General features: G+C 58.7%; 1 protein-coding gene across 1 annotated transcript; it reads right to left on the reverse strand.

Moving 5' to 3' along the window:
• Positions 1-705: 705 nt before the first annotated feature.
• Positions 706-22128, reverse strand: THOP1 (thimet oligopeptidase 1). The gene is made up of 13 exons (XM_012769365.3): positions 21912-22128; positions 19070-19282; positions 16296-16444; positions 15035-15142; positions 12064-12166; positions 8796-8956; positions 7705-7840; positions 7080-7446; positions 6444-6645; positions 3445-3631; positions 3142-3270; positions 2270-2406; positions 706-1133 (listed from the first exon to the last, which is right to left on the reverse strand). Exons 1-13 carry the CDS (start codon positions 21925-21927, stop codon positions 981-983), a joined length of 2061 nt encoding a protein of 686 aa, XP_012624819.1. The 5' UTR covers positions 21928-22128; the 3' UTR covers positions 706-980.
• Between the last annotated feature and the right edge of the window lie 435 nt (positions 22129-22563).

Below are 22563 nucleotides of genomic sequence, written 5' to 3' on the forward strand. Positions count from 1 at the left end.
CATCTGAGGATCCAAGAAGTGGATCTGCCCACGCCTGACCAAGGCTTTGCTGTGTTTCTAAGGGCCAGGCGAGGACAGGACACTGGTGTCTCTGGGCTGAGGCTGGCCTAGTCACCCAGCCAGAGGCCACGGCAGAGGTCCCAGCAGCTGCACTGGTCAGTCGGCAGCCAGCTTGTGTCAAGCAAACCCAGAATCTGGCCATGAAGCCAGAGCAGTGGGTTTCCCTGCGCACGCACGGGAGGGAGGCATCCCCAGGGCTCGAGGGCGGCAGCTGTGGGTTCCGCTGCCTGCGCGCTGAGACGGGGCTGCCTCGGCTCCCTGGACTCTCCGGCCTAGTCCTGCTGTGTGCCGGAGCAGAACAGGCATGGGAAAGCATTTTGCAGAATATTCCAGAACGGTGCCAGGTGAGATGTGCTTGGGAAGCGGGACTCTCTCGTGAACATCCCTGCCTGGTCGGACAGAACAGGGAACCCTCCCAGGGTTCCCGAGCCCCTGGGGCTTCACTCCCTCTGACGTAGCCGTCCCCAGGGACCCAAGCACATCTCGATGCAGAGACTGGGGTTGCAGGCTGGTGAAGCCCAAGGGCTGGGCCCTGACAAAGCCCAGGGTTCAACAGAAACGCCACGTTTGAGTCCATGTGCAGTGAACCACAATCCGCCACCGAACACAGACCATGCGGAAGCCACAGCAGGCTGGGAGTCTCTCTCCTGTTTTGTTTTTTTAATGACTGCATTTCAACAAGGAGCGTTTCCCAGGGAGGGGACGTGTTAGTGCAACAAAGACGAGGCCCCGGGCAGATGCCAGGGCCCTCCAGACACCTGGAGCAGGAGACCTGACAGGGCCACCTCAGTGGGGCAAGAGCGGCCCCTCCCGCACACGTGTCCCGCCCAGCACCGTGTTGTAGCCCCCCGTCCGGGCTGGAGGCTGAGACGACAGGCAGCAGGGCGTGGGCAGGACCAGGGCAGTGGGGGACTGGGGCGTCAGCAGGCCTGCGACTCGTCCCCCACCCGCAGCCCCTTGCTCAGGAGGAAGGCGTCCTGCTTGGGGTCTCGGCCCAGGAAGCGCTTCAGCATGGCGCTGGCGTCCTCGGAGCCGCCGGGTCTCAGGATGCAGCTTCTGTAGTCCATGCCGACCTGTGAGGGGACGCAGGGGCTGGGCCGGGAGGGCACTGGGAGGAGGGGCAGAAGGCCAGGGATCTGCAGGGACCCTCCTGCGTGGTCCTCGGAGCAGCCCCTTCCCCAGCGCAGGCCGCCCACATCACATCACGTGGTGGTGCAGATGCCGAGGACCCCAATCTCCCTGCTCCTTCTCTGAACCAGCTCTGGGAAAGCAGTGCCCGGTGGCACATGCAGGCCCCATTCCAGGACGGGCATAGCACAGACGGGACAGGAGGCGGCTGGCACTGGCTGCAAGGAGTCGAGGGACCCAGAACAGTCCTGGCCACAAAGGAGCCCAGGACACCCTCAAGCCTCACTGGTCTCTACACCGACCGCAGGTTCCAAAGCCAGGCGGCCACTGTCCCCAGCCGGCCCCATGCCATCAGGGCCTACTCTGCTCCTCCAGCCCCTCACAGCAGATTTACAGGGCGTGACAGCTGTCCTGTCCTTAGCGGGGCCCCAGGTGCAGCGGTGGCTGCCAGGGGCTGGTGCAGGAAGCACACAGCTCCCAGCTGTGCTCCCAGGGGCCTGCTGGGCCAGGGGGTCACATCTCTAAGCCCCAGCTTCTCATGTCTGTGCCGGGGGTGGCCACGAGCTGGTCTTGGAGGCCTGAGGCGCCTGCGGCCTGCCCAGGGCAACACTGCCCAAGCCCCTCAGGGACCCCGGGGCTGGGACAGGCTCCTCGGGGCAGCCAGTATCCATCTGTCTCTCGTGACAGACTCTGACAGCTGCTCCCAAGCCTGGGAATGCATCAGGCCAGAAGGAGGCACGAGCCTGGGGTGGGCATTAATGTCCCCACATCACAGGGGAGCAAGCTGAGGGTCAGAGAGGGGAAGAAATGGCCTTGTCCCCACTGAGCGCCTGAGGCTCTGAAGCCCAGTCAGTGGAGACACGCGGCTCCCAGCACCCAGCCCGGCCCAGCGAGGGATTCCTGCAGGGCGGGAGGGGCCAGCCGCAGCCCCGGGAGAGCAGCAGGTGCTCGGCCCGGGGCTGGCTGCACACGCAGGCTGGGCCTGAGGCCAAGGACACGCTGTTCTTGGTCCTGGACAGCGGGCATCACTCAGCTGCCAGTGGCTGGCGCCAGATCCTTCCCCGTGAGCCCCGGCCCTCACCTTGCTGTTCAGGACGCCCTCCTGCTTGAAGCGCGTGTGGAACATGTCCATGGAGTACACCTCGCTCCAGAGGTAGCCGTAGTACTGCGCGTCGTAGCCGCCCGCCAGGTGGCCGAAGGTCGCGGGCATGTTGGTCCCTGGGACAGACACATGGCGAGGTCAGTGCCAAAGCTCCGTCACCCACACTCCTCCCCCAGGGGACAGTGGTGCACCCCGCCTCTGGCCAGAACAGGCCAGGAGGCTCGTGGTCAGAGCAGGGTTGGGGGACACGTCTCCACCCACTGCCGCAGAGGGGCAAGGACACAGTTAAAGGTGGCACCGGCTGCTGCAGCCCTCACACCCCACGAGGAGACTGCCCGTCTACACTATGGGACATTGCGTGCTGCGTAAGAGACTACTGGTAACAGTTCTTAAGTATTCATGAAATATCAAACCAGTACATGACACGTTAAGATCCCAGCTACCTACACGTCTACACACACATGCAAATAAAGGATGTCACTGACATGTCATCTTCAGGATCTATGATTACTAGTCTTTTCTCTACTTTCCCAGGCTTTCTACAAATCACGTTATAATTTTGGATCAAGAAAACACCAGCTCTGTTTGTCTATTTATTTAAAGTGAAGGCTCCAGAGAACACCTTCCTCTTTGGAGGCCAGGGCCCCACGCCCACCACGACTGAGGCCTACAGCTGTGTCCCAGCCAGGGCTGCCGTCCTGCTGCTGCCCCGAGAAGCTCCGTCAGGCTCTGTGGCCCCCGCAGGGGGACTTCTGCACTCGTGAAGCAAAACACCCACATGCACTCCCTCTGAGTTCCCAGGGGAAGGGCTGGCCCCAAGTTTTAAGGTAGCCCCGGCTCGGGGCAGCTACCTGGTGTGGCGGGGACCCCAAGGACGTCCTTACAGAGCCGAGCATACTCCTCGGCCGGGTCTGCGTCCGTCTGTGTGTGCAGGGCCTGGTCCACCTTGGCGAGGACGATCTGGCGTAGGTTGAAGAGACCTAGGAGGAAGGGAAGCAGCTGGCCTTTGGGTTCCTATGTGGCGTCCCCAACACCCCCAGGCACACAGCAGGCACTTGCTGAGGCAACGTGGGCCCCAGAACGGCAGATACCCCAGTGATAGGCTCCCTCCCCCATGGTGACCAGATAGCATGGAGGTGGGCGAGGCGCCGCACCTGTGTTGGCCTGCCGGGACGCGATGAGCTTTTCCAGCAGCGCCTGGGGCACGGCGCCGCCCGTGCGGTAATGCCGCGACATCCTGAGCAGCGGCTCCTCCTCCCACACCCAGTTCTCCAGCATCTGCGAAGGCGCCTCCACGAAGTCCCGCTCCACGTGGGTCCCACTGAACATGGCAAACTCCGCCTGCGGGCAGGGGGTGGAGAGTTTCGCCAGTGCCCAGGGCCTGGCCTTACCTGGGCCGCCCTCCCCAGCACACTTGGGTAGGCAGGTAGCATGCTGGTCCCACCCCACCCCCCAACTGCAAAGGGAACAGGGCAGCCCCTGGGCTGCTGCTGGACAACCTGTCCCAGGAAGATATGCCCTAAGATGCCCACCACTTGCACCTGTCCCTGCCGGCCACCCACATTCCTCTGCCCTGTCCATAGACCCAGTGCTCCCCGAAGGCTCTGTGCCCCAAAGAGCCAGAGGAGGCAGTGTGGAAGGGGCCCCAGACCATTGGGTCTGGATGACCCTGGGTGCCAGCGTCAGAAGGGACACTGCATCTCCCTACTTGTGTCTAGAATCTTCTAAAGGCATAGCCCTTGATCCAGTCCGGCCGGAGCCATGTCTGGCAGCCCGTGGGCCAAATGGCCTCCTGAGTGACCCTGCAAAGTCCTCTCAATAGCACAGAGGCTCTTCCACTCCAAGGACGGTGCAAGTGCGCACGGAGGCACCTATGCCGCGCGCTGTTCTGGGTGCAGGGGACTCGCGGCAAGCAGCACTTCGTAATGGCTGCACTCGCCACGCCAACGCTCAGCCGAACAGCAGCACTCGTGTTCTGGGGGCGTCTGGGGCAGGGCAGGCTGCGTGTGCATGTGTGCGCACACACATGCGTGCCAAGGGCAAGTGCCGTGGAGAGAGAGCACGCGTGATGGGGAAACCAGGTGGGACACACACAGGCCCTCGCTCTTGGATTCCCTGTTTTCGAATTTGCCTGCTCACTATAACAACATTCACATCAACACTCACGTCGCTTCCTCAGAGACCAGGTGACGCTCCGCCCCTCTCAGCTCTCTCTGTGAACACGGGTCCTCTCCTCGTTCCACTGAGAGCCATGGTTTTTGCATTTTTGTGCTTGTTGGTGACTTTGCTGTTTAAGATGCCCCCCTGCGTGGTGCTGAAGCGCCAACTGGGGTCCTTGGGTGCCAGGAGGCTGTGACAAGCCTCTTGGAGGAGACGTGAGTGGGAGAAGCTCCACTCAGGCCCCAGGGACGGAGCTGCTGGTGTTGAGTTTGATGTTTATGAAGCAATGACACGGGCTCCTCAGGGCATCACTCAACAGAGACACACGTGGATGGACCTGAGCACATCGTGCTCAGTGACAGACACCAGGCACAGAAAGTCACAGTGTGTGATGACATTTCCACGAGGCCTCTTCACCACCGGTCTCACCTTCTGTGGTTTCTATTACCCACGGTCCGGAAACATTAGATGAAAAACTCTAGAGATGACAATTCCTAAGTGTTAAATCATGCGCCATTCTGAGTCACGTGACTCACACTTATGCTGTCCTCTTCCGTCCTGCTTGGGACACGAACCGCCCTGTGCCCATCACATCCACGCTGTGGCCGCCACCAGCTGCCAGGTGCTAAACAGCCACCTTGGTTAACAGACCCATAGATCACAGGAAAGGTGAGCACAGAACAGGGTATTTAGAGAGAGAGAGAGAGAGAGAGAGAAAGAGAGAGAGAGAGGGGTACCCTGACCACACGCAACTTATCACGCTGTCATACTGGTCCTATGTTGTTATTAGTTATTGCTGTTAATCTCCTCCCATGCATAACTGACGAGTGACACGTCATCACGAGGTGTACGTTTACAAGAACCGCAGCTGTGGGACGCGGCTCGGCATTGCCTATGGTTCCAGACGAGGGGCTCCCTTATGGGAAACGTCCAGAGTGGGCAGATCCAGAGAGACAGGAAGCAGATTAGTGGTTGCCGAGGCTGCGGAGGGGCAGAGACTGCAGACGGGGCATGGAGGATCTTTTCAGGACGATGGGAACCTTCTGAAGCTGGACTGTGATGACAGTGGCACAACTTGGTGAATCCTCTAAAATCTATGAGCACCCAGGCCTGCACATGCCCAGTGAGGCTGCAAGAATGTTCCCACCACCAGAGAGCGCGTGTGGCGTCTTGAGCGCCAGCAGGAGGCCGAGAGCGAGGCCATGTGCAAAGCTGGGATCCTGGGACGCGGACACAAGGCTGAGGCCTATTCTGGTCAGTGAGATCCCCGGAGGTCAAGTCACCAGGGACCGTCCGAGACCGTCATCTCCTTTGAGGAATGATACCTCGACTTCCCTGGGCCGCGTCCACTGGGCCCACAGCGGGGCTCCGTGCTGGGGTCCTGGCGCCCTCACCCTGCGTCCACCACTGACTTTCATGGGGTCATCAAGCCACACGGCTCAACTGCTGCTAACAGGGCGCAGGGCCTCTGTGCCAAGCACTGTCTCTGGTAAGTGACATGTGCCATTTCCACTCCCTCCTCCTAACAGCTCTGAGAGGCGTTATGGCTGACGTGGGTCCCCCTAAAGTTCAGACACTAGGGTCCTCAACCCCAGTCCCTCAGAAGGTGGCTGTGTTTGGAGACAGGGTCTTTAAGAGGTCATTAGGGTGGGTCCTAGGCCAGCATGACAGGTCCTCATACAAAGAAGAGATAAGGACACAGACAGGCAGAAGGGGATGGCCCCATGGGGACACGACATCTACACGCCAAGGAGAGAAGCCCGGGAGAAACCACCTGCCCACATCTTGGTCTCAGGCTTCCGCCTCCAGGACAAAGAGCCAATCAACGCCTGTTGCCTAAGTCCCCAGCCTGTGGTGCTTTCTTGCGGCAGCCCAAGGACACTGACACAAGGGAGCGCCACCACCTCAGTATCAGGTGAAGGTGGCAACAGGCAGAACCTGGGCACCGACTCTAGCCCCTCCCAGGCCCTTGCGGAGCCATGGCTGCACCCACCTGGGAGCAGAGCTGGTGCATCACGTGCCCGAACTCGTGGAAGTAGGTCTCCACCTCGTCGTGCTGCAGCAGGGACGGGGCGTCAGGGGTGGGCTTGGTGAAGTTGGCCACCATGGCCGCGATGGCGATCTGGCGGCTCCCGTCCTGCCGCAGGCAGCCAGGCTGCAGGCCGAAGCAGGCTGCGTGCCCGTACTTCCCTTCCCTGTGGAGGGAGGCGGGGTCAGGCCCTACCTGGGACTAGAGACAGGACGACGGTCCCCAACACCAAGTCCCTTAGCCCACCTGACAGCTGAGACTGCCTGACACATTCCAGGTTCCAAACCTCCCTCCCAACAGGGGAGCAGCCGGTGCAGGGGTCTGAGTCACCCCTGTGCTGCCCTGCGGCCCCCGCTCCTCGGGCAGAGCTCCTGAGGTGCCTGGCTCTGCAGGGCAGCGTGAGAGCCACGGACCAGGTCACAGCTCCCGTCCCTGGGATCCCTGTCCACGTGGCCGAGCCACAGTGACCACTGTGTACTTAACGCCTACGGCGTGGCAGGCGGCAGACCTCCTCCCCATCCATGGAGGGCAGAGCTGGGCGCACAGGAGCTCTGGGGCCTGAGCAGGTCCCTCCCCCCGCCAGGCCCTGCCCACACCCACCGCGGGTACAGGTCCAGGTAGAACTTGCCGATCACCTCCCCCGAGGCCGCGTCCCGCACCGCGTACAGCCTCACGTCCTCGTGCCATACGCTGGCGCCCTCCTCCAGGTCGAAGGTCAGCCCCAGGAGCTCCTGGTAGATGCCCAGCAGCCCCCGGGTGACCACCTGCATGGGGAAGTACTCCTTGAGCAGGTTCTGGTCCACACGGTAGCGCGTCTCCTCCACCTGGTTCATGTAGTAGCGCATGTCCCAGGCGTGGATTAGCCCGTCGAATTCCAGCCCCCGCCGCTCGCACTCCGCCTTCTTCAGCTCCAGGATTGCGGCCCGCTCCTGCTCCCCCAGTGGCTTCAGCTTCTGCGCCAGCTCGTCTGTGGGAGGCAGAAAGGCGGGGCCACCTCACTGCGGAGGGTGCAGAAGGAAGGCCAGAGCCATGGGGCCTCTCACTGACCCCGACACTGTGGCAGGTGCTGGCAGCACCTCCTGGATCCCCAAAGGGCCAGGAACATTGGGGGCCTGCAGCCGAAACCAGGAGTCGGGGGGCTCCAAAGTCCCACTCAAGGTAACCCCATGTCACGGACAAGCACAGTCCCCCTGCAGGGCCCCCAGCAGAGAGCAGCGGAGGTTACCTAGAAACGTGGCCACGGCCTGGCTGGTCTTGGCCATGTTCATCTCTAGCACGTAGTCCGCATGCGTGCTGAACCCCAGCAGGCTGGACTTCTGTGCCCGTAGGGCCACCAGTTCCTTGAGGATGGCGCAGTTCTCCTGCAAACAGCACCGTGCGGTCAGCCAGGGGCTCAGCCGGGCTTCCTGCCCCTCCCGGCAGGGTCTCCACACTCCGTCCAGCCAGGCCACGTGGGCTTAACAAGCCCTCGATTCCTGTTCGGAACCAGAGAGGGCGCGAGGCTCGAGTGGTTCCGAGGCTCCAAAGAGAAAGTGCAGTAGGGGGCAGGGGCTGCTGGGGGAGCCTCTGAGGACATCGCCGCTGCACTTGGGGACGCCCCATCTTCCAGGGCCTGGTCACCAGCCTCAGGGGCCCTGCCCAGCTCTGCTGGCACAAAATGCAGACCACGCTGGGGTGCAGGGCTGACGGCCACACAAAACCCATCTGACTCTTTACAGGGAGATGCTGAGGCCCGTTTGAGACCAATGCGCCCTCAGGACAAGGGGCCCACAGGAAACCCGACTGGAACTGTGCAGGTGTGGCCTGGCCTCTTCCTGGTCCCCTCGGCCTGCAACGCCCTGCCTCTTGGCTATGACCCTTGACATGGGGACTGGGTGGGATTGGGGATGACTCTCCCTGGCCCCGATCTCTGCCCTGTCAACCTTCCAAGAGCATCGAGGAGGTCAAGACCCTACCAGCCCACAGAGCTGCTCACTAGAGGCTTTTAGTGACAGGAATTCATGGCTACAGGCTGGAGGGCAGAATGTGCCCCACCTGAGCCCTCAATCTCTGCGAGTGATCAGAGCTCTCGCCCGGGTACACAGCCGCCTCCAGGGCCATACCCCAGGCCCTGCAGTGGGGCTTCTCCTGGAACCCTGGGTTACGGGAGACTGAGGTGTCTGCTTCAGCCCATGGAAGCAGAAAACAGGACTCTACCACCTGCTTCTACCATGCCACCTGCTGCAGGAGTTTCACACCCTGCCCTGCCTGCAAGAGGACACCTCAGGCCTCCGGCTGCGGCTCCTTTGCACAGCCTGGGGCTCCGGCAGGCCTCACCTCCTTGCAGCGGCAGTTGAAGGCTGCCTCCACCTTCCGCCGGGTCTCGGGCACGTGGCACTTCTTCAGCAGGGGGAAGTAATGTGGGTACTTGAGGGTGACCTTCAGCTTGTCATCCTCTGTCTTCTCCAGTGAGTTCAGGAAGTCCTCGGGGAGCCCTCCTACGGGGACAAGGCCAGGGCAGCTCTGAAAGGACCCCACGGGCCGGCACATGGCGCGAGTGGGAAGGGGGTGGGCTTCCCCTTCGTGTGGGAGGCAGGGTTGCGGGGGGCAGCCACAGCCTTCCACCACCCTCTGCCCTACTCACTTTCCTCCTCTCAACCCCACAAGGAAATCCTCCAGAGCCCCGAGAAGACCTTCTGTTCTCCTTGGGATGCCCTTGGGGACAAAAAGCTAAATCCAGCTCAAGCCTCCAACAGTGTGGCTTCCAGGAGCTTCTGTCCCGAGTGTGCAAGGAGGAGGGGGCAGGGGGCAGGATGGCCAGGCCGCCACACGAGGAGACCCTTGGGAGCTGAGAGGTAAGATGAACTCGAGGGCAGGGATTCTCGTCAAAGATGAAGACAGCGGCCGGGCACAGCCGGGCCATACCGCCTCGGACTAAAACTGCTGTCGGCTTCTGCCCCTCAAAGACTGGTGCCCTGGGAACCCCAGAACGGTAAGGTGAGAAGGGATGAGGTGTGTGGGGCAGTAACGGATAGAGATGCTTCAGGAGGCCTGCGGGGTGTGGGCAGTGAGGAGAGGCTGAGATTCCCATGGCCCTCGGCCCCCCCGGCACTGGCGCAGGCCCGACAAACGCTGCGCACGCCCGGCTGGGATCTGTGGGCCGGCAGGCAGCAGGAGCAGCACCGAGAACGGTGTCTCCCGGGGGTTCTGCATGCCCTGACACGGCACCTCCCCACCTGGAAAGGGCTCACTATCTGGGTGCAGGTGTCGATGTGCACGTGTGGATTTTTACATACAGATGTAGGTGTGCATGTATCCGTGCGCAATCTGGAGATACGCATCTATTTCCCAGCTGTCTGTTGAGTGTGCCCGGGAATAGCAGCTCCTTGGTAGCGATGCGCATACCTGACACCCAGATCTTGGTTGCTACATGTCACTCTCCACTCCGGGGACCCAACCCCTTGGAGAGACAGCCGATGCCAGGGCCAGGCTGGGGCACACTCAGGACCTGCCTGGAGTACCACGTGTCCAACAGTTAGCGCTTAGAGAGCAACAGGCAGGTCCAAAGGACACAGGGACAGCTGGAAGGGCTCCGACAGTCAGAGTGGAACAGTTTGGGCGTTGAGATAAATAACAACAGTGACAGATCGTAGCCCGCAGGAGCTTCCAAGTCCACGTGGATACACGCTGACAAGTGACTGGAGGAGGCAGACAGCGGACCTAACGCACGTGGAGAGGACAACGCGGGGAGAACCTAGATATGTGGCTGCTACAACCCCGTGGCTACAACACGGCAACTGCTGGGACGAGCTACAGACACTGCCTGGCCTCGCTGTGGTTTGAACGCCTGTCCCTCTGAGACGCATGCTCAGAGTTAAGCCTGTGTGGCAGGACTGAGAGGCGGGGCTTTACAAGGTGACTGGGTCAGGAGGGCTCTGCCCTTACGGGTGGATTCGAGGATTAACGCGTTCCCGGATCAAGGGGAGATCCCGGTAGTGGGCCGGTGGCTCTGTAAGGTGAGGAAGAGACCTGAGTGAGCACAGTAGCATGTGCCTGTGCCGCCTGGGACTATGCAGAACCAGCAAGACCCTCACCAGATGCGGCCCCTCGACCTTGGGCTTCTCAGCCTCCAGCCCTGTAAGAAATAAATTCCTTTTCTTTCTAAACTGCCCAGTTTCAGGTACTCTGTCATAAGCAACAAGTCTCAAAGCACCAACTGACATATTAGTGACCACAAAGAAAAACCGAGTTGCTTTGCAGCAATGAGGGCCACCGCCTAACCCACAGTGGAGGCCAGGCTGAGGCCCTGGGGCTGGACGAGCAGCCACACAAGGTGCTGTAGGTGTCCAGCATGTCCCAGAACAGGAGAAGCCAGGGCCCCTTTGGCTGGGGACAGGGAACTTTAGAGCAAACCGAAGACCACCGCTTCTCCTAGCTACTGGGGGCCAAGTGGTGGGACGTGCTGCCCGAGACGCGGGAGGGCTGAGCAGGAGGCAAGGACAATGAGCTCAGCAGTGCCAGATGGGTGGGCACTTGGTCAGGAAAACACATGCCCAGGTGGCTGCACAACCAAGCCGCCCTGGGAGGCCTTGGCCGAGGACAGTGCCTCCTTGCCGGCTCCCTCAGAGGCAACCACAGGCAGAATGCCAGAGCTGGAGATCACGGCTGTAGCCAATTGGAATATCTGGGCCCCATCTGAACTCCCAGCGGAGCCTTGAAGGCAGCCGATGACTGCTGCGAAACACGGGGCCTGGGCACTTCAAGAACGTCCACAAGGAGAAAGACCAAAGGACAGAAGGACCCTAGGCAGGCCCCAGATGCCAAAGCCCAACAGGTGCTGACGGGGAGGGAAGAGTAGTCGCCAAGCCCGTCACCGGACAAAGGGGACCCGCCGTCTCAGACACCACCGGGTTCAGGTTCAACACTGCTTCCTGGCGAGACCGGCACCAAGGTCACGTGGGAGGGTGGCTGTACTCTTGGTAAAGTGTGACCAGGCCCCCAAGTATCCCTCAAACGTCTCAGGGAAAACCCCACACACACAAGTGTCTCTGCAGACAAAGCCAGAGCAGGTCGCTAACAGGCGCCAAGGCGACATGCACAGGGCTTCTCTCTCCGTCACACCACGCCTGCAACTTTTGCAAAAGTTCAGGAAAGGAGTAGGGAAAGGAGGGGAAAAAAAGAAAGACACCTCGTCCCGAGCCCTCTGCACTCTAACACGTGCTCTGGACTCAGTCTACCCCATTCATTTTCTCAAGAGTAAAAGGTGGCAGGTGTGTGGGGTCTCAGAGGGGAGATTCCAACTAATCTGGCAGCCGGCCTGAGAGCCCCGTAACTGCCCGTCCTAGCCCAGGGCTCCTGCCACTGCCTGGGGTGTATCTGTCGGGGTGGAACCTTTGTGGGACAGACCACGGCCGTCCCCAAGTCGGGATCTGGAGCTTTCGGCTCTAAAACGCCCGAGTGCTCCTGGTTGAAGACATCCTCGGCCCCATCTGCGCCTCTGCCATGCCTCCCGTCATCCTCTGCAGGAGCCCCCAGCACAAAGCAGCGGCCCCCAAGGGCTGCCAGGCCCACACGGAACCCCAGGAACGGCAGGCCCAGCTGGTACCTAGCTCCTCGCGCGTGAACGGCAGGAAGGTCGTGTCCTCGTTCAGGTTCTTGTTGAAGTCGATGCACAGGAGACTGAGCTTCTTCTTGATGCTTTTGATTTTCTGAGAGAAAGACGACAGTCGTGGGAGGAGGGAGAGAGCAGGGCAGCGTGCGCCACTACAGCGGCGGGAAGACGCTGTTCCCGCCAAAGCCGGGGCCCAGGGGTTTCCTCCCGTGACCTCAGCAGGGAGAAGAGACAACCCGGGTGGGAACAGTAAAAACCATCGAGACAGGAAGAAAACAAACTTGAGACAGACTCGGAGGTTACAAGACTGTCCTAGTAGCTCGGATCTAAACGTGACTCTCTGCTGCGCTGGCAACCTCAGGGCTGTGCCCACCAGCCAGGCAGGACCCAGCAGGCCCGAGCCCCTGCACTCAGGAACCGCCTCTGCTTTTGGATATTCTAAAGGAGACACATTTTCACCCTTTATGTGGTAAATCCGGTTTTTAGAAAGTTAAAAACCAGTCCTGGCAACATGAGGTCACAGCTAAGAAAGTGACTCCTGAGAGATCCCTTTGCCATCGTGAGGAGGCGACCACGGCATGACAAGGACATCGCTCAGGGCTGCATGACAGGTGACAGGCTGGCAGCAGAGCTGGGCTTCAGCTCAGAACCTCCTGCTGGCAAAGAACTGCAGGGAGCCACGCTACCCGCCCACCTGCCCCGGGCTGGTCTGAGGCCTCAGACAGCAGGTCCCTGCCCCTCGGCATGAGGATGACGCTGCTCCCCAGGGCTGGAGCACAAGTGCCCGTCGGAAGGACAGAAGGGTGGGCGGGGGCAGCAGGACTGTGGTCTGGACCAGGCGCACTCAGCCTCTCCTGGGAGCAGGCCCCACACGGGGTTCTTCCAAAGGTCCCCTTCCCTCACTGGTGCCTCACACCAGCCCGCCCAGCCACGCCAGGCGAGCCTCCAGAGAGAGTGAGGCAGCGGCAGCCCTAGGCGCCCAAGGGAAGGTGCTAGAAAGCCCCGCCCACCAGTTCCTCCGACTGGTGCAGCCTTTGCTCCCTCCTCGCTTGTTGGTCCTCAAGGGACAGCCTTGTTACTTCTCCCGTGCACACAGCCACGCACACCGCACTTCCAGCAATCTGATGGAGTTTTAAAAATAGTTGTGACTGTCATCAGCTGTGGCTGAGCTGTAACCTGCACCCGCCCCAGCTGGGAGCTCATTCTTGGGGTTCAGGGGCCCCAGAGTCCTGAGATGGAGCCCAACCCTGAGCTACCAGCCTTGGCCTGAAGGGACAAACACGCCTCCCCCTCTCCACATCTTGGATTCTTCAAACAGAAGGTGGCGACGCCCACCTGACCAGAGTGGCCACAGCCACAGAGCCCTGGCCACTGTGCCACCACACCTCCGATTTCCCACACAGATGCTTCTCAACTGCGATGGGGGGCACATCCCAATAAACCCACTATAAATTGAAAACATCCTGGCCGGGCGCTGTGGCTCACGCCTGTAATCCTAGCTCTTGGGAGGCCGAGGCGGGTGGATTGCTCAAGGTCAGGAGTTCAAAACCAGCCTGAGCAAGAGCGAGACCCCGTCTCTACTATAAATAGAAAGAAATTAATTGGCCAACTGATATATATATAAAAAAATTAGCCGGGCATGGTGGCGCATGCCTGTAGTCCCAGCTACTCGGGAGGCTGAGGCAGGAGGATCGCTTGAGCCCAGGAGTTTGAGGTTGCTGTGAGCTAGGCTGACGCCACGGCACTCACTCTAGCCTGGAAAACAAAGCGAGACTCTGTCTCAAAAAAAAAAAAAAAAAAAAAAAAAAAAAAAATTGAAAACATCCTTAAGTCGAAAACGTCTTTAATACTCCAAAGGCACGTCATGCTTGAGTCACACATGCTCGGACACCCGCCAGCCCACAGTGGAGCAGTCACCGCACACAAAGCTTAATGCACAGTGAAGTGCTGACTCCCTCGAGAGATTCACTGAACGCAGCAGCAGCGGCATGCCACCCTGCAGTACCGGTGGGTCACCCCCCAACTGCCACTGGCACCACAGCGAAGTCCAGCATATGTCGCTAGCCCAGGAAAAGATCAAAATGCAAACTTCCAAATGTGGCTTCTATTGAATGCACATCACCTTTGCACCTTTGTAACCACATTAAGTAGGGGCCTGTGTGTATTGTGGTGCCTGGATGCCTGGGGTCTCCCAGGGGACCAGGTCCTGGAGACAGTGAACCGTGAGCAGAGGCACACCCTCCCCTGCAAACCGTGCTCTGGGCTACCAGCGCCCACAATCACCCCAGGGCGGTACCAGCCAACTCAGCAGCCCTGTGCCCAGGGCTGCACTCGCTGTCCCCAGAGGGGCACGTGACTGGCCAAGAGCTGTCCCCTCTTGGGAACTGTGACAAGTGTCTTTCCTCTCAGGCTCAATGAACCTCAAATTTCCTACCGACATACCACATGCGACTCTAGCACCACGCTGAGCTCTGCACGAGCTGTCTCAGGTTACCCTTAAGACCACATGCGCCATGGACAGTGAGCAGCAGGCAGGCCGCCTTGTTCCTGCGGCTCGGCGCCCTGGCACAGCTAAGAGAAGAGGGACGTGGGCACAAACACTGACACCCTCACTTCAAACCACAGGACCTGAGCAGGTGGCTGCCCTCCCCCAGCCCCAGTTCCCAGCCAGACAACGGGTGACACCCTCACAGCAGGCCATAGAGAGGGCTGACACGATGGGCAAGGGAGGTGCCGGATGCCACCTGTGAGGTCTCTCGCTGTCTTTCAAGTCGAGGGGGCCCCGTTCTCTTGAGAAGCAGCCCTGACTCCAGAGAATCCCGTTTTGGATAGATCCACCTCCCTGGAGTACAGATGCTCCAGCAGCAGAAAGATGGGCGGTCTCAGCCCTGAATGCAGGACATTTCTGAGGCGGAGGGGACATGGGGACCTGAGGGACCCCCCCGGAACCGAGCCGCGCACTCACTTCCTGCGTCTCTCTGGGGAGGTGCAGCCCGTTCCTCCTGCCCAGCTTGATGAGCCGCTCCAGGTAGCGCGCCGCCTCTGGCCTCAGCGAGTCCTTTGGAACTTTCTCCTGGAAAACGCAATGAAAACACCGTTTATGTGAAAACCAGGGACGGCGCCACACGCTGGGCAGGGCGCAGGGAGCCTGGGTCACTTGTACATCTCGGGTGGCGACATCAGATGACGCAGCCGCTCCAGAGAGCAGTGTGGTAGCTTCTTAAAAACCCGACCATCCAACCCCCGTGGTCCGGCAATGACACTCCCGGTCACCATCTCACAGAAATGACGACCTGTGTCCACACGACACCTGCGCGCAGACGCTCCCTGTTTGAACAGCCCCAAACTGGAGCCAGCCCAGAGGCCTCTAACAGGGCGATGGTCGAACAGTATGAGATCGCTGGACTGTACCAAGGCCAGTCGTTAGATTACCCTGCAGTTTTGCAAAGTAGCATCATTTGGGGAAACCGGGCAAAGCGTACCAGGGCACGCCTTGATTGCTCCTTACAATTGTCACAATAAAAAATTCAGTCAGAAAAGAAAATCCAACTGCTCTCCCAACCTATATTTGTAATAAAGCACATGGGCTGTGTTCTGACACTGCAGGGCACACGTGTGTTCTCAGGGGTCCCTGCCTAAGAGGACAGACACAGCAGCAGGACAAATGTCTCTGGTCCTCCCCTCCTGACCACGTGATGTCACAGCAAAGGCCCTAAGAGGAGTGTCCAGGGGGAGGCGGGAGCCCAGGCAAAGGCCACGCCACACCCTGCCCACGCCACTGGCCTCTCTGGCCCCATGTGTAGCCCAGGGTGGCTGGGACATGGAATGGAGCTGTATGTGTGAGGAAGGATCCAGAAGCCCCAGCATTTTATACTTTGTTGGCATCGTTCTCCATCTGCCTTTGTCATTTTTTAATAGCTTTTAAAAAGAATTGTAAAACATACATAATATTTACCATTTTGATCATTTTTAGCATAGACTTCAACGGCAGCAAGCACAGTCACGCTGTCATGCAACCATCACCACCATCCGCCTCCAACTCTGTTCTCTTTACACTGTTTAGAACCCAGAGCAGAGACACCGGTTCTGAAGAGGTTCTGGCCCTGCTGCTCCTCCGGGGAGGCTCAGCCCCACCGGGTCTCCTACCTCCAGCCTGCCCAGTCCTGTGCCACATCAGCCGTGACCCAGCCGGCCCAGACGTTGTGTTCTCCGCCGTCTCCCCTCACCTGGAGCCACACGATCCGCTGGTACACATCCTGCCGCATGCTCATCTCCACGTCGAACTCCGACAGCTTCTTGTCGGCCTCTGTGCTGGCTGTGCGAATGTCCTTGCAGGGCGACACGTGCTGGGGGAAGTCAAGGATGTTCCTCTGAACTGCAACAGAGACAACGAGACAGGCGTGAAAATGGGCCCCAGATGCACCTGGCAAGTGCCAGCCAGACCCCCAGGCCAGGCATATCTGCTAGATCCTTCTGTGAACACACACGGCACCAGGCCTGGGTTGGAGACACAAGGACCTGTCACCAGTGTCCTTGGGGATCTGACAGTCCAAATAAAAACACAGATTCAACTCACGATACTCTAAGCCAGGAATCACCCCAATGGGGACAAGTGTGACGAGGAGTTAACAGAACCCCATTGTAGAAAGAACCACGGCCGGTGATGGTTGCATTTTAAAGCCACTTTGTAATTCCCAGAGCACATCCCCTCTGTAGATAGAGGAAGTATCAGTGGCTCTAAAAGCATAAGCTTCAAGGTGGAGTCACCCCATGACCCCAAAACTCCACTATTAGGCATCTGGCCAAGAGAAATGAACACACACGTCCACACAGAAACCTGCACACACACATTCACAGCGGCACGATTCTCAACAGCCACAAAGCGGAAATAAGGACAAATGGACACACACAGCGTGGTCCAACCACACAATGGAATATCACGCAGCCACGGAAAGGGCCGAGGCTCTGACACAGGCCACAGTGTGGATGGACCTTGAGGACATTGTGCTCCAGTGAGAGGCGCCAGACAGGAAGGACACACAGTGTGTGACTCCATTTATAGACAATGTCCAGAACAGGCAGGTCCACAGAGACGGGATGTGGAGTCGCAGGTGCCAGGGGCTGGGAGTCGAAGAAATGGGGAGTGACTGGTAAATGGCAGAGTTTCTTTTTGGGGTGACGAAAATGCTCTAAAATTGAAGAGTAGTGATGGCTGGACAACTGCAAATTTACTAAAAATGACTGAGATACTCTGTAAATGGGTGCATAGCATGCTATGCAAATTACATCTCAATACAGCCGTTTAAACAGAACGAAGCATATAGTCTGTCAGACACACTTGAATACAAATCAAGGGTTGGTCACTAGCACAATTCTGGGCCAACAAAAACGTCCCCAGGCTTCAGTGTGTGTAGTGGAGAACCGTGCAGTAGAGACCCTCCCCGTCAGGCCTGGGAGGGGACCCAGCCTGTAGTCTAACTGCAACAAACACAGTGGGGGGCTCTGGCGGGTGCTGGCGCTGAAGAGGGAACAGGAAACAGGCCTGTACTCCTGGGATTTACAGGCTACTGATTACACAAGCGACTGTAACGGCACCAAGTGTGACGACCAGCTGCACACAGGTACTGAGACAAATCCAGGCACTGGTGTGGCAGGAGGGACAGGAAGGGTCCCTGGGCACAGCGGGCTTAACCCACGATCAGACAGCAGCCTGGTGTTCCGCACAGCGAAGCGGGGATCCTGGGTCAGCAGGAAGGCCCGAGACAGGAGAGCGTGCCAGGCTCCAGGAGATGCGAGGCGGCCACCTGGCCAGACACAGATGGCGCAGGGTGCCATGGGCCGCACCAAGGATGCTAGTTGTCCTCCTGTGGGCAGGGGGATAAGGGGGCAGCACCAGGCCTGATTTTGGTTTTAAAATCGCTCTGGTTACCGTGCAGAGGAGGAAATAAAAGGCCGCATCAGGGGGAGGCAGGGACTGGGGGGAGGCTGAATGACACCTGGCACAGTCACACTGGTTAAGAGGGAATTAGTGTCACTCCAGCCTCGTGAGACTCCTGTGAGAGTGAGCGAGAGAGAGAAAAAGGAGTGAAGGAGCCACCGCTTGGCAGGAGTGGAAACTGAGGCCCCAGCTCAGTGGGAGGCAGACCTGGGAGTCAAAGCCAGGTATGCAGGTGCAGGGCCACTCCCCGAGCTACAGCCTTGCTCCCGGGCCCAGGCCCGCCCACCCCTCAGCAGTAGCAGACCCTCTGGAGTCTGAACGGCACAGGCCAGGGGTCGGCCAGACCACTAGGGTGATGCCTTGGGGACACACAAGAAGCCCTCAGCTTGAATTCAAGGATTCTCGGTGGCTGCCAGAACAAAAGCCTTCTGCTAGAGACCTGCAGGACAGAGTGTCCCTGCTCGGAGTTCTCTGCTGAGGGACTTCTCTGGCCTCTTGGGCAGATGTGCACACTGTCACCCTCTCCAGGGGCAGCTCTGGGAAGCGGTGGCCATGATCTATTTGACCAGCACTTCATCCTCCGCAGTGAGTAGGGAGACCTCCAGGAAGAGAAAGACCCGGCTGGGGGCAGGACACATGAGGACACGACCCAAACCGGAGGGCAGGGGCCAAAGTGGCAGGTGGGAGGAGGAAACCAAAGGGGTCAAGTTCAGTCGTTAAGAAAGAAAACAAATATCCTCTGGGACTGGGAAAGAGGTCAGAAGGGACTCAGGTTTCAAGGCCGTCACCCGAGTTGGCTCCCGGAGAGGTGTGCTGTGCAGACACGTGTCCTGTCTCGGGCTCTCAGATGACGCAACCCATGAGCACTACGGACAGGCGGGTGGGGAGAGGGAACCGCCTCTCCTGGCTGCTTCTGATGACCAGCACCTGTTGGTGCCTCTGCCCAGGTCATCAGGCCCACCCCTGGCCACCGCCCCGGGGGGGATGGGTAAGGGTTTCCCGAGCCCAGGGTCAAGGGGTCTGACCTGCTGCACGGCCGCCCTCACCCTGACCTGGACGTACCCGTGTAGGTGACCTCCACATCGGCCAGCGCCTTTAGCGTGCTCTCGTACGACACCTCCTCAAACTTCTGAGAGCCCACCTGGTCGTACACGCGCTTGGTCTGCTCGATGAGCTCCTTGGTGAGCTCCTCTATCTGCTGGGCGCGCAGGTCCCATCGCAGGTAGTTCACGACCGAGCACGGAGACGCTGCATCCAGGACATCTCCTGGGCACGCTGGGCATAGAGAAGAATGAGCGTGATGCCACCGGGTCCACATTATACCCGAGTTAGGGAGAGAGTCACTTGGGGGCAGGGGAAGGAGCAGATCGCCCACTCCCCCACCCAGGTAGAGGAGTGGGGAAGAGGAGTCCACCGAGGCACTGTTCAAATCCTGCCATGCCAGAGGGGAGAAGTAAAAAAAGTGAGGCACAGGGGGGTGGCCGAGAGAAGCCCCCTCTTCTACTGGCTTAATCCACACCTGACGCCCACCCAGGGAACACGCAGGCCCCATTCACTAACTCGGCACATAATTGGGGGCAGGACATGGCCGTCTAAGACCCTCGCATGCTATGGGAGTGTAATGAAGGCCTGGCCCATCCACTCTAGGGCTGCTCAGAGAAGGGGGTGAGTAAACGCAGCTGTGAAGGAAAACTGGCAGGCAGGAGCTCCCAGCAGGCAGAACCACCTGCCGGAAGGGCCACTTCTTGGAGAAAGTCAGTGTGGCTCAGCCCAGAGAAGTGGGCAAAACCAGCCGGCAACACCTGACCGGGCGGGACCCAGTGAGGTCTGTATAGTGTAGACAATACAGTGTAGTCAGCCAATGCTTCTGCAAAGGGCCAAATATCGGAGGCTTTGCAGGCCACACATAGTCTCTGTCCCATCCAGAAATCATTTTCAGCTCGTGGGCTATACAAAAATAGGCCGTAGTTTGCCAACTCCTGCTGTAGACTATGATGAAGATCTGAACTTTAAGCCCAAGTGCAAGGTGGAGTCCTGGAAGGGGACCAGGACAGGGATGTGACAGGCGGCCTGACAACCTGACGTATACTGGCATAGAGGTAGGGGCAAAGATGCTAATTCAGAACGCAGACGCTAATGTCAGACGGCCCAGTTTGACACCCTCCTCTGCCATTCCCTAGCTGTGGGATCTCACAAGAAACTTTAACTCTCCAAACCCAAGGACTCCCATCTGTAAAATGGCAGTGACAATCCGAGTACACAACTAAGAATTCAATGAGGGAATAAATGCAAAATATCTTGCATGCTGAATACTACGAGACAGCAAGTTTTCTAGTGGGAGATGTTACTGTAGACCACAGTCATCCAAAAACACTTGGGGCCAGGGATATCTCAATACTCAAAAATTTTTCCTATTTTGAAAAGGTAATATGGTACAAATGCAATGTATCATATAACATCAAGGGTGGTTGAGGCAGGACCCTGTAGTCAAATTACTCTTTCTGCAGTGAAATGTCAGAACATAACCAAGGTTTCTTCCCGTCAGTACTACTGACATCTGGGGCAGGGCCATCCTGGGCACTGCAGAGTGCTGAGCAGTGTCCCTGCCTCCACCCACTCCATGCCAGGAGCACTTTCCAATAGTTACAACCTAAAATGTCCCCAGGTATCACCCAGTGTTCCCTGAGGTGGCATAATCACCCCAGCTGGGAACCACTGATATGCAATAAGTGGGAAAAAGAAAGGCTCTAAATAAGTCAGTGCAGGTCAGATTTTTCTGGCCAAATGACTTTGCTTCGAACTTAAAGCAAATCCTCCTGTTAGCAGAGTATTTTGAATTTCAGAACTGCAAAAAAAAAAAAAAAAAGGGACTGTTGTTCTACATCAAACCTTGTGCTAAAGAAGGGCTTCAGGAGTTCAGGAAAGAGGGAGACCCGTGGGAACTGGAATTGTCAGAAAATTCTGAGGAGGATCTGAAAAACTTGTGGTCAATAGTTTGCTCTGTAAATATTTACTGACTGCCATAAATATTTACTGATTGCCACCTACGACCCAGCAGCAAACAAGGTGGACAACATTCCTGCCCTCCTGAAGCTTGAACAACCCTAATTATTCTCATTGCAATGTGCTAGACAAAGAACTGGGGGAGGGAGGGTGGCAAAGAAAAAATTTCAAGATAGTGAATTCAAAGATAAAGAGCAAGGAGGCACCACACAAGAACCTGAGGAATCTTCTAAAATACAGTATACAGGTCACATCATTCCCCTAATGAAAACCCTCACACAGCGGCCCTTTGCCCTTAGAAGGGTCCCCCAGCTTTCAACATTCTAGACTTTTTGCTCTCCAAACAGGTTACACCTGTTCCTGCGTCCTCGGCTTCCCTCTACCTGAGATGCTCCTCCCCCAGGTCTGGGCAGGACACCTGCTTCTCCCCATCAAGTCTCGGCTCACCTCAGAGAAGCCGTCCAGGGCCACCCTCTCCAAAGAGGGGTCCCTAAGATTGCCCCGTTCGTGTCTCTGCTCCCCCGGGACCGAGGCCTCTCTGAAATCTTCGCTCATTTACTTGCTGAACATCTGTCTCTGGCTCTATAACTCCGGGAGGACAAGGGAGGACCGGGGTCCTTAAATCACTGTCTCCCCAGAGTGCACCCCAGGGCCCGACCCGTCTGTAGGGGAAGCGCCATCAAGTTTGCTGAATGAATGAAGCGCTGGAAAACCCGGTCCATTCACTAGGCAGACGAGGGGGTGGAGTCTTCCACGCTCCCCACGCCTCCGGCCCGGGCCCAGGGTCATTCGAGGGTCACTGGGCTCCGGTCTGAGGCCCAAGGCGCGACCCCGGAAGGCGTGAGGCTGCCGGGAACGCCTGGGTCCAGCCAGCGGGGTCGCACCGAGCAACAGCCGATACCTGCAGGGGGTTTCATGACGGGCGGCTGTGCACCAGCGGCCCGCTCTCTCCTTCCACCTGGTCTGCTTCGAGCCGCCTCCACCGCCGCCGCGACTGCCCAACTAGGACTCAGCTGCTGCCGCCGCCGCCACCCGCAGAATAAGGGGCCCGCCGCCCGCGCGCCCGGGGCATGCTGGGAGTGCGCGTGCGCACGGAGGGCGGGGCGCACGCGCTCCCAAGCTCCGCCCACGCCGGGGCTAGCCGGCCGAGAGGTTGACGCCCTCCGCGCACGCGCTGCAACCCTCCCTTCCCGTGATTGGCTCTCAGAGGCGGATGGGCGGAGCTCTGGGGCTCCACCCTTTGAGAGCCCGGGTGGGAGGAGGAAACTGAAAGGACCGTTTCCATGGTAACCGCACACCGCTGACGCCTCAGAGCTGCTGTGTCTGCGGCTCTTTCTGCCGTGATTTCAGACTCCAGTGTTAACGTGCACGCGCCTCCTTTCTTATCATTGTGTATTGGGCTAGTTTTACAAGTTTTCTCCCTCACTTAGAGGCTTCACGTTAGCGATCGATTACTGTGTCCGAGGGGCTTTTTGTAGGTTATTTCCTCCCCAGCATCCTGCTCAGCTTCTAGCATCTGATGCATACAGTAGGTGCTCCACATGTGAGAGTTG

This window comes from Microcebus murinus, chromosome 27, assembly GCF_040939455.1.
Source record: "Microcebus murinus isolate Inina chromosome 27, M.murinus_Inina_mat1.0, whole genome shotgun sequence".
NCBI lineage: Eukaryota > Metazoa > Chordata > Mammalia > Primates > Cheirogaleidae > Microcebus > Microcebus murinus.

Coding starts and splice junctions, on each gene's coding strand:
- THOP1 (XM_012769365.3), bottom strand. Junction 8,957..12,063: donor GTTCACGCGCGAGGAGCTAG/GTACCAGCTGGG, acceptor TTGTCCCCGTAG/GAGGGCTCCCCGAGGACTTC. Junction 3,632..6,443: donor TGCACCAGCTCTGCTCCCAG/GTGGGTGCAGCC, acceptor CCCTGCCCGCAG/GCGGAGTTTGCCATGTTCAG.